We start from the raw sequence: 11,469 nt of genomic DNA, 5'->3' as shown, positions 1-11,469 counted from the left end.
CTTCCGGTCGTGTGCTTTTAGCTTGACAGGCTAACTCATTTCCACCAGCTGACGTTAACATGTCTGCGCGTGCAGCGCGCGACACCGATCTGGCTGAGAAACATGAGCAAATGTGAGTCCGCCTTCTTTAATATTGACCAACATCGAGCCAGTTTGATGACTTCCGCGTCCGTTGTTCGCTAATTTAGTTCAGACGCTTCAGGTTACGTTGTGCTTCTCACGACGTCCGTTAGCGTTTCTTCTCGGAGTGGCTTCGTTTAGTCCGATAATGAGAGGCCAACGTTCCCCTGAGCCGCGGTCAGGACGCGGTTTGGGGGCACTCGTTCACACACCGCGGACACGGTTCTCAAACTGGGGTGCGTGAGTTAGAACGTGTCCATTAAAGATGAGCGTTCATTCAAAAAGCCTTTTAGAAATAGCCATTTCTTTAAGTATTCAATACATTTTAAGTTTCCATTCATAAACCGACTGTTATTCACGTCCATTATCCTACAAACCCCCGCGTCTCCAGGATGGTTTAACCCAGCCCGGCACGTCACGTGTCAGTCACTGAAAACAAACAATGGCGGCGTTGCCCATTTAGCAATACCTTTTGTTCCAAACAGCACAAAGCAACAAAGTCTATTACTATTTAAACTATACTAAACTATTTAAAAATATATATTTTGGCACTTTTTTTTTTTTGGCACTTTTTTGTAAAGTGACTCCAATGCACTCATTTTCCCTCTAAATGACACAACAACACTTGCATGGTGAGTGACAGCAGGCGCTCAGCTGTGCACAGGCAGCAGTCTGCTGCACAAGAGCCTGCAGACCGCTGGAAACCACATCCACATCCCAACTTTCAGCAGCAAATGAACCTGCCTCTAGTAACTTTCCAGAAGCATTGGCAATGGAGTTGCGTTTGGAGGGACGAGAGGCAGGGACGGCCGACCCGGATCCGTCTAATGTCCCTCAGTATTCAGAAGGATCTTTTTTTAATGGGATTCACGTACACGAGTTCCAACCCACATTTTCGCTTTGTGTTTATTCCGTTCTGACAGTTTATTAACAGTGATTGCTCAGCGCTGTTCATTACATTATGTTAGAATTAATTTCAAAATCCAACAGCTCACATATAAATCACTACATGGTTTAGGGCCAAAGTATATCACTGATATGCTTCCAGTACATAAGCCTTCAAGATCACTAAGATCTTCTGACACCAATCTGTTAGTGATTCCCAGAGTAAATACAAATCATGGGAAAATTTAGTTACTACGCAACAAACAGCTGGAATAAACTGAAGATTTAAGACTTGCCCCAACTCTGACCACGTTTAAAACAAGACTGAAAACTTTATGTTCAGCTTCGCCTTCTGCTAAATTTGACCTACATTGCACTTTTAACCTCTGCCTTTAATTAAACAATTTAAATACGATTTTAATTTATAATTTTATTTGCTGTTTTTAATTGTCTTTTAATTCCTGCATTTTATTTCACTTTATTGTATGAAATGTTATTATGTGAAGAACTTTGAGTCCGCCTTGTGTATGAAAAGCGCTATACAAATAAAATTGCCTTGCCTACATTATTATTATTATTTCCCTGGTTAACTAATGGCGCGCTGCTTCTACTGCAGCCAGTGAGCTGTCTGCCTGTATCCTTCTCACACTCCGTTATGTGCGCCGTCAGTCTGCGGCGGAGAGCGGAGCTGCTGCAGCAGCGGACGGAGGGTTCGGGAGAGCAGCTCCGCCGGCGGCGGCAGGCGGAGGAGTGCGAGGCGGCGCGCCGCAGGAACGGCGCCCTGCTGCAGGTAAATGAGAGCCGGATGCTGCAGAGTGCCGGTTAAAGCGCTGACCGCGTGCTCTCTGTCCCTGCAGGATTTACAGCAGATAGAAGAGCGTCTCAGAGGAACGTGGCTGCCGCCTCCACATCTCCTGGCTCTGGAGGTACTATGGTGCTATTTTTCGCTGGCTTGTGGGCTTAAGTAGTAATTACCAGGACAAGTGCCAGAGGGACAAGCACATATAATTGGGAGAAAATACGGTCATTTTTCAAGATTAAACCAAAGTCCAATAAATGAAATAAAGGTTCTGTGTTCTTTCTGTGTGGGTTGGCACCAAATGGCCCACAGATTGGTACCAGTAAGTGAGCAATGTTCTATAGGACCGAAGGAGAACGCAGCTTTGATTCTAACCAAGCGTCCCGCTGGGAGAGACAACGGGTTTGACCTCACAAAGGAGTCCGTTTGGGTTTGTGACTTTTATGTTGTTTCTCTGCTCCAGACAAGATACTGGGCGTCTGTGGAAGAATCTCTCCCAGCCTGGGAGGACTTCTTCCTGGGTAAAGGCCCGCACCCTGCTCCTGGCACAGTACCGCCCCCCAGGAGAGCCCGCCTGCCGCCCCGCCAACGGCCCAGGACTGCTCGACTGGAGCGCTGATGCTGAGAGCGAGAGAGGTGACCAGAACCCGATTCACTGGAATACTACAGCCAGGCTGTACAAAAGCAAATCAGAAGGATCCACCTTCTATTAAAATGCATCAGTCCACAACAGAGAGCAGATGTAATATTGATTCAAGAATCAAGTATTGTCATTATGCAACACAAACGCATGACAAACAGCAGGACATTTTCCGTCATCATGAACAACGGCCAAAAAAACAACACTCTGGGAAAAATAACACGGCAGACATTTGAGGAAAACATCATCAGTTGTGACTGTGTCCTGTGGTCCTCCCAGAGTCCCGACGTCCACCATCATAAGCAGCTTGATCCGGGTGTAGATGGACCCACGTCTCTGTGAGGACGGCCTCCTGCTGCGTTCAGCCACCTCCTTCCTCGGCGTGCAGGCATCACCCCGACAGAGGCATGCTGGGTAGTGGAGTAGCCTCTGGTCCTAGCTCCTCCCTGCACAGCGTGGTGGCGTTTGATAGTGGAGATCGTCTCAAAGTCTGCTGCACAAATTCCCTTTCAGACGTTGATGAATTCATTCTGTCATATGCCGTTAGTGATAAATCTATGAATCAATACATAAAGAGGAGTGATGGCCCTCAAGCACTAATCACTTTAAATCTCAAATAAAGTGCTAAAAGACAACGTGTGTGTGTGTGTGTGTGTGTGTGTGTGTGTGTGTGTGTGTGTTTCATCTAATGATCTCACGATGCCACTGGTTTTATTCTTTTATTGTAAAAGTAGCATCATTGCCCGTTCTTGTCAGTTAATTTATTTAATTTTGGTTTATCTTATGTTTTTTTTCTTTTTAACACCATATGCTTTAAAATGAAATCCATGGCTTTACATAAGGCGTAATTGAACACAAATGTGGTATTTTTGCTGCGGTGAGAGTAGAGAGCTTCCTTCGAGGAGCAGATTTGAGTTTCCAGTGCTGTTACTCGGCCACCAGGGGGAGCCAGTGTCCCACACGAAAAGGAAACAACAGCTGAATCAATGCAGTGAATGATGATGATGATGATGATGTTTTAAGATATTGTTGTACAACAAGGTGGAAAAATATAAGTAAATGTTTGAGTGCTTAATTTTGACAACAGCGATCTGACGATAGGATCATGTGATCACAACATGATTTGACGGACACAGAGAGAGACACTGTTCTTAAATTAAACATCTGTATTATTTATTTAAACCAACATTTTTATAGCTTAATTTTATATATATATATATATATATATATATATATATATAAAAAACAAATGTTCCGTCACTGCTTCATGGTGTCACGACCACTGCACGCTGCGCACGGCTTATGCAAGAAAAGCACAGAGTCAGTAATGAGAAGAACATCTCACCATCTGCAAAAGAAACAGCCCCCACCACCCCCTCTTTAACCCCTAATTGTCGGTGATCAGACCTGCGCTGGCCTGACACGGAGTGGCGGCTTGACAAACGCAATCATCCGCACAGCTGGGGGTTGAAGTGGCCTGTGGTTGGCAGCTTCCCTGGCTCCTCAGATGGGGCCCCAGTGCTGCAGGCCCTCGGGGGTCAACCAGCCACAGGCGGCCTCTGGCTGACTGACTGGACCGGTCTGGGGTGGTGGGGTGCTGGTTCAGTGAAGGGCCAGTGCCGTGAGGTCAAGGCCAGGATTCAAGGAGGCTACAGGGCTTGGGGGAGGTATTAAGGCTGGGTGTCCGATCGTGGCTGACAAGATCGGATGGTGGCAGGGGGGGGGGGAGGTGGGGTAAGAGGGGGGGGGGGGTTGATGAAGACTCGATGTAGCGAGTTATCAAAAAGGGTTTTGAAGAGCACGATCTGGAGCCCTTCCAAATGAATAGCCCTGCATTATGTGTTTTAATGGCCGGGGCCCGGGGGGGGCGGGGGGGGGGCTGCTGGAGCCCAGTCGCCCCCGTTGTCAGTGACCAGACCTCGTTTCATCCTGCCAACATCATCGGCCCCCTCAGACGGCAGCCCGGCTCTCCTCCAACCCGGCTCTCCGTCCCTGGTGGCGTGAATCCAGAGCCGTTGGATTACGCAACGCGGTTCGGCTGTTGAGAGCCCACTGAGAGCCCTGACGGATAATTGGCTGAGCCAGAGCCGCGCAAACGGTTGAGTGTCGACTCCAGTTGATTGGATAATGGGTAATTGCACGCTGCATTTCATTCAGTGATATGCTGCGGGTCTTGCAAGGGCAAGTGAAGCGGAGGGAAAGAATGAAGGAGGGAAAATATGTTGGCGTGCTGCGTTTTTTGCTGCCCGTCATTTCACACTTTGGGTCTCGAGCGAGGAGAGATCGCAGATTTGTATCAACACTGATGCCATTTAAATTGCAAATGACCGTTGGATTTGATTTGTTGAGGAGCATCGTTTTCTCCTCTTTGGATTTTGGAGATGTGGCGGAGCTGCCCGCCCGGTGGCGCTGTTCGAGGCTCCGCTGTGACCCGGCGTGGGCCTGTCCCGCGATCACGGGGTGTCACCTCTGCTTAGGAGCGCTCTCTGTCTGCTCCGTCACACAGGCCTCCGCGGTCGCCGGTGTTGCCTTGCATTAAATAGAGGGCTTCACGTTGTACACTGAGAGGAAGCAACACTGGCCTTAAGGTAGCCACGCTTGGCTTCCTGTGGGCTGCACAAGTGTAACACTTCCTCTTCCCCCAACTCACCCTAGCCCCTTCTGACACAAAAAGCTATTTTTAAACGTTTTATTGGTTAAATCCCCTGTACTCCCAACAGAACCAGCTTTCTGGAGCTAATGTGAGAATGTACTTTAACGGCATTATTTCTCCTGGAGGATCCTAGTGGGTGGCAGCTCGCGCCCGCTGAATTCCACTTCAGCCACTTTATCGATCTGTGCGTCCCCGGATGTCTTTCTGCGGTCGCCTGGCAGAGTCCGAGTGCGCGGTGCTACTTCGTATCGACTGCTGGATTAAGCGGGCCGCTGAAAGGGACACGTACACATTTTGTGTTTGTGTTCTTGCGCCTTTTGTTGATATCGATCGCACCTGGGCACGGATCCCCCCCCCCCCGCGGCACCTCCGCATTGTGCTTCATTCCTAACGAAGGCCTGTATCGTTCTCTAATCCGTTTACTATCACACAAACCAGCCACGTCAAACACTTCAGACGGAGAAAAGCAGCCGACTAATCGCTCATCTGATTGGGTTTGACTGCTGCAACGCCTCCGTCAACACATTTACAGCCTTTTAAAGCTTCACCGAAGCAACAGCACAATGTGAGGAAGATGAAATACCAGTGCCAGATAAACCAGTCTGCAACCACAAGCGACTTTGAATAAAATATGTCATTAACTATATTGCATCAAACAATGAACCGATTAATGAATATCGCTGCGTACATGGATGAAGGAAAATGAATCTGCATGTAGCCAACTACTGCTGCTAACCCACTCCTATTGTCCCCGGATCATTTTCTATGGTCCTAAATCATGAAGTTAGTGTTCCGGTTACTGGTGATGACGCAGGCAATCAAACCCGAGAAGGAACGGGGGGGGAATCCTGGTCAAAAGGCCGACTCGGTCAGAACAAACGTATATCAGCCGATCTGGGAAAACCTGGCAAAACGCAGCAGACAATCTGGGGAGCGACCAACAGAACGCGACGGGCTTAAATATGCGAGTGGCTGATGGGGGCCTTGTGCTGCAGGTGAGAAGGGAGAGCAGAACCAGGCGAGGGTCAGCTGGTGATGTGGGAGGATCTGAAATGACAGGAGAGTAAAAAGACATGCAGGTGAGATGAAAACTTAACTAGGATGCGGTCGAATGTGCGGCAGGTATGTTTCCACAGCTCATTCCCCAAGTTGGTCTCTGGCTCTCGTTGTCTTCGTGTGGCTCAACTAAGCCAAACATCTGCGATCCTGGATGATCTGTGCAAAATGTTGAATCCCTGACAAAACAATTTAGGAGGTTAGTAAGAAATTACCATTACATGTGAAAGTGACCAATCCAGATGTAGTATGTTTACTACGAAATGATCCCGGTCAGCAAAGTAGATAATTAGTTCGGTAAACGGTGCAGAATACAGTCTCATTTGGTCTGAGGGGGTCTTTTGATTGTGTGAGCGAGCAGACTGCTGCATCACTCCCACGGTGGCCCGGAGTGGAGGAGGAGAGGCCGTTTTCCAGCAGGGCCAGATCAGGTCAAAAAGATTAGCCGTGGCACCGGACGTCCCCACATGAACTGATCCTCCCTGACAGACGCAGCGCTCTGATGCCAGTGGGACGGTTTCACTGCAGCCTGACTCAGATGATCAAATTAATGTTTGTGTAATTAGCTGAACAAAGAGCTGCATATTTGAGTAGACTGGTGTGTGTGTGTGTGTGTGTGTGTGTGTATTTGTCTTGTCCGCATCATTTTATAACGTTTATGTTTGTTTTTTACTAATAATTGCTGCTGAATACCAATGAGAGTTACTCTCTCTTCCCCAGTAATACCCCAACATGATTGAACATCTAACCCGTCTGTATATCAGTGGGGGTCTGTGTGTTTGAGGCCATGTTCACACTACAGGTCGTGGCCGTATGTTTTCATGACACATATGAACAGTTGCAGGTAAAATAACATGAAATGGGTCGATTAGTGAGCCTGTGTTTGTGTCCATGAGGAGGAGACGAATGCTGAGGAACTAATGAAGACATTTGTTTGCATGCTGTTAATCTGCAGACACGTTTCACGTGTGTCTTAGAGGAAGTAGATCTCCATCAACATGTGAGGTCCCTTGCACGCAATCTGCTGTGTACGTATGTATTATTTTCTATTTAATACACTTTTTGAGAAATTATTTCAAATATTAATTAAACTCACAAAATAATATTTTATATAAATTTGAAAAATACAGTGCATAAATTGCTGACATAGCATTATGTCGTAAAGGAAAAATTGGGCCAATTTAAAACATAAAGAACAATATTCTACAACCTAAACAGGTTCAGCTGTGTTCATGAAAGGTTCTTCTTTGCATCAAATTTTTGCATGAAATATGAAATACTTGTACGACAGTTTTTAGAATTGTTGAGTCTGACAGTTACTTTCATATTATGATTCTATATTTATTTATCAACTTCTCATTTAAGTGTTATGTCTATAAAATGTCCGGGCTAAATAAAGAGGAGAGCCGCTGTGACAGACTTCTATCCTTGACTAAAGAAAGCATGTTTACCGGAGAAGTCATACAACATGAAAACGTGCAAGAAAACAGCAACCAGAACACACAAATCTAAGAGGCGGCCACCCTACAACCCCCCCACGGTGTATTTGAACGACGGATGTTCAGCATTTGTGCTTCATCCACGCCTGAAATAACCAATTGATTGATTGAAAATTGCCAGCAAATTATTTTCTTTCATTCTTTCATATTTTCCTTCATTTCAAGCTGGTGAGGCCCAATGAGGCCTAAAGCGCCAGACACGTCGCCCGTCTTGGGCTGCTTTTTGGCCACCGAACGGGTCAACAGTTTGCCACGATATTATGAGCCGTCGTGGTCGGCCTGCGGCCACAGATAGACGGAGGTCAGAGAGTGGAGTCTTACAACGGATCAGCGATGAGAGCTCCCTCGCTGCTCAGTTCCCAGCAGCCCATCGCTTCCCCTGGAACCGCCGTGCCCTTGACATGCCAAGGCAGGCGGGCAGAACACGTCCCAGGGACAAGCTGCTCGCCGCCGTCTTTTAAGACGTCCTGATTAGCTTTTTTCGGTGGAGAAAGGCTCCGGGGTTTGACTCTGTAAAAGAATCTAAATGAGGCGGGAGTGAATGGCGCGGCTGTTCCATTTTAATGCGTGTGTTCGGGTTGCTTCTTGAGTGGCTCATTTCCATGCATCGCACCCCGGCGCCCCCGAACGCCCCGCCGGCGTCCGCTGCCTGCTGGTTATCGCTTTGAGGCTGAAGCCGGGTCGACGGCAGCATCTCCTTTGGTAAAAAAAATAAAAAAAATAATAATAAAGTCAAATGTGCTCACGAGAAATGTAACGTGGACGTGTTTTTTTTTAAACAGGACATCTCAAAAGGTCCAAACTCCATTGTGGGCCGCTCCATCCTGCGTCCTTTCAAGCGGCTCTGGGTGAAAGCAGGAACAGAGCCAGAGGGTGAAGAGAAGCCACTGCTCATTAACCCCTCAGCACTTTACAATGAATCCCGGAGGCTCATTGTGCCGGAGGGCCGGGGTTCCCCTAACGAGGGCCGGGTTGTTGGAGGGTGGGGGAGGGTGTCAGCGATCGGCCCCCCGACCCTATAGCCTCTTAGGTAATATTGAGATGACAAGACTCTTGTCAAGTAAAAACAAGTAAACACAATGAGTCTGGTGAATACGTTTGTGTAACAGCAGGGATGTTGTCATGGACATCCGTCATTCAATTCAGAGCGTTCACATTGTACCCAAACACCGGTGCAATAATGTGAGAATGAAAAGCATTACTATTACTGATGCATATCCCAAACTATTGGATGAAAATACATGATGATGTTTGAGTGCAGGACAAAGCTTTTCCTCACTTTACTCCATTGGGACGGCAGCGTTTACAAATGATGTTTCGGTGCATCATCTAATAAATGCCATTGCGGCGTATTCCGTAAAGTGATCAATGAAAGCACTCCCATCCTATCGGAATGGCCCACGCAGAGCCTGTAACAGATGTCTGTTGTCTGCAGGTTGTATGACATGCCCCCCCCCCCCCCCCTTTCCTAAGGAGGACGCTTTAATTGGAATTTCATGTGGGCTAAACTGAGGGGAAACTGATGTAAGTTAACATTTGGTAGACTTAATTGGTCCCTTTCTCTCCCTCCCACTCGACCGGGCCCTCACGGGCCGCCGCTGACGCTCCCGCTAATCTCCCATTTACAATCAATTCAATCGGCCAGACAGAAAGTCCGCCTCTCTCTTTTCTTCTCTTCCTGTCTCAAACGAGCTCCTTTGTGGCCCGTAAATTGCCTGAATCCCCGGTGATCCCCCCCCCCCCGGTGGCGGGGGGGAAGCAAAAGAAAGATGTCCTCGTTTTGTTGACGGCCGATTGGCGCGCGCTCCCGCGCTCCCTTCTGGCCACCGCGGTTAATCTCCCATCGCGTGGGCGCGCCTTAATTAAAGTTCCCGTTCGTCAATTAACGTGTTTGTGGATAGAGAGGCGGTTGCTCAGATGATGTGGAGGTGGTAGGTAGGGCGGGGGGGGGTGCAGCTTGGAGAAAAGGGCAACCTTCGCGTGCATGCACACGCACACTCGCGGCTGCAGCGTGCCCGTTGCTTTTTGTTTGTGGTTGTCGCACATCACCGGGGGAAAAGTTGTGTGACGTGGATCACAAAGGCGCCTGCCTGTCACGTGACCCGCCGAGGGAAACGGTTGGGCGCGGGGAGCGTGCATTGTGCACAGGTCCGCGTTGTGAAGCACGTTCTGATTGGAGTGATTCTCTTTAGACCCACACGGGCCGTTTGGACATTTATTACACGGCATGAACTGTTTGGTTCTGAATGTAAGCTGGACGGTGCTGGTGTTTGTTGAGAGACGTAAACCTGCGACATGTATTCATTTAACACGTAACACATGGCGAACTTACCTTCTATCAACCACAGTTGAACAACTTTTGTAAAAGTGAAGGTCTTGAATGTAAACAGGCTGGTTGCAGCTTGTGCCCCTGAACGTGTCCGTTCCACCGGCCGAACTCTGCAAGTTGAAATCATTTAATCGGAAAGCTGTTGGAGCCACAACACTGTGCCGAGAGCGCGGGGAGGACGCGCGTTCATCGGGCGTGATGAGCCCAGCCGGGCGTCCGCAGGCGCACCTCTATAATTGGCTGTTAATAGAAAGAGCGCCGTTCGGGAGCACGGACCCGTCTCTCCATAGAATGTGTGCAGGGATAATATTGTTCCAGGAGTCGTGAGGAGAATAACGTGTGCTCTATTAACACGGAGGCCCAGATGAGGAGCCGCGGCCCGAGTGCTCCATTATCTCCCGGTCTGATGAGAGGCTCCGGATGCAGCAGAGGGCTGCCCCGCCCCCCCCTCCCAATCAATCCTCCCCCCGGTGTCGGGCTGCTTAATGTAATTCGCTTTCAAGGGCCCATGTTATCTGCGATCATTTGCGCCATTACGCGCGAGTCAAGTGTAAATGCTCCATTATTAAGATCGTGTCTGTCAATAAATGGTGAAGCAAAGTGGCTGCAGAGCATACAGTCGAGTCAGCCTGAGTCTATATGTGGCTTCCTGACAACACACAACGCTAGTACATGCCTGTGTATACATAAAGTACATTTATACATATACAGTGTTTTATACATACTGTATATTTATCCAACTATATACAGTGTATTTATAAATATAAACACAGTAGATATATAAAAGCATTCTAGCAGTATTTTTTAAATTGAAATGCTGTTTAGAATTTTGTAAAACAATTCTGTAATATCATAATTTTGTAATATTATTATAAATATAATATTCATCATTATAAATATAATAATTATTTGAATTATTATAATACATATTTCGTTTGCTCTTGAGAATAAAACTGTAAATGAGTATGAATGCAATTATTAAATTATCTACATAAATAGTATTTTCCTGTTTAGTGCAACTTTGCAGTGACATCGGGAAATCAGTTTTTACTTATTTTTTTTAGCATCTGGGCTCATTAAATATACAAAAGCGATATGAATTAAATGTCTTCAGCAGTATTTGATGCAGTTCTGGGGGTTTTGTCCTGGAAGATGAAAACGCCAAATAATGTTTAATTAATGATGCATCATATGTTGAAAAGATGAAATATTTAAACTCCCATCAGATCATCTCATGTAATTTGCTGGTCGCGACATTTAAAACACAGCAAAAAAAAGTGACCAACAAGTAACACAACGTAAAAACGTAATCAAACAAACTGATATAGAGCTCACACGTCGAGCATGTTAAATAGTTCCACTGACTTGTTTTATAATCTTCATTGTGTATTTATGTTCATGCTCTTATTTCTGATAATGTTGCGTTTATCAATGTGTTTCTCTGGTGTTGCGCCACATTAAGCCAAATGTTTCTGAATGTGACACAAC

At 47.0% G+C, this 11,469-nt stretch overlaps 1 protein-coding gene across 1 annotated transcript; it reads left to right on the top strand.

Annotated features, from left to right (window-relative positions):
• Nucleotides 1-3,079, top strand: cep15 (centrosomal protein 15). Its single transcript, XM_078092349.1, is given in 5 exon segments — nucleotides 1-112; nucleotides 1,675-1,798; nucleotides 1,800-1,931; nucleotides 2,268-2,440; nucleotides 2,724-3,079. Coding segments are annotated over 4 exon segments (465 nt in total). The 5' UTR covers nucleotides 1-59; the 3' UTR covers nucleotides 2,424-2,440; nucleotides 2,724-3,079.
• Nucleotides 3,080-11,469: the final 8,390 nt, after the last annotated feature.

Source organism: Gasterosteus aculeatus, chromosome 17, assembly GCF_964276395.1.
Source record: "Gasterosteus aculeatus chromosome 17, fGasAcu3.hap1.1, whole genome shotgun sequence".
NCBI lineage: Eukaryota > Metazoa > Chordata > Actinopteri > Perciformes > Gasterosteidae > Gasterosteus > Gasterosteus aculeatus.
This window is presented reverse-complemented; position numbering and strand designations above follow the sequence as displayed.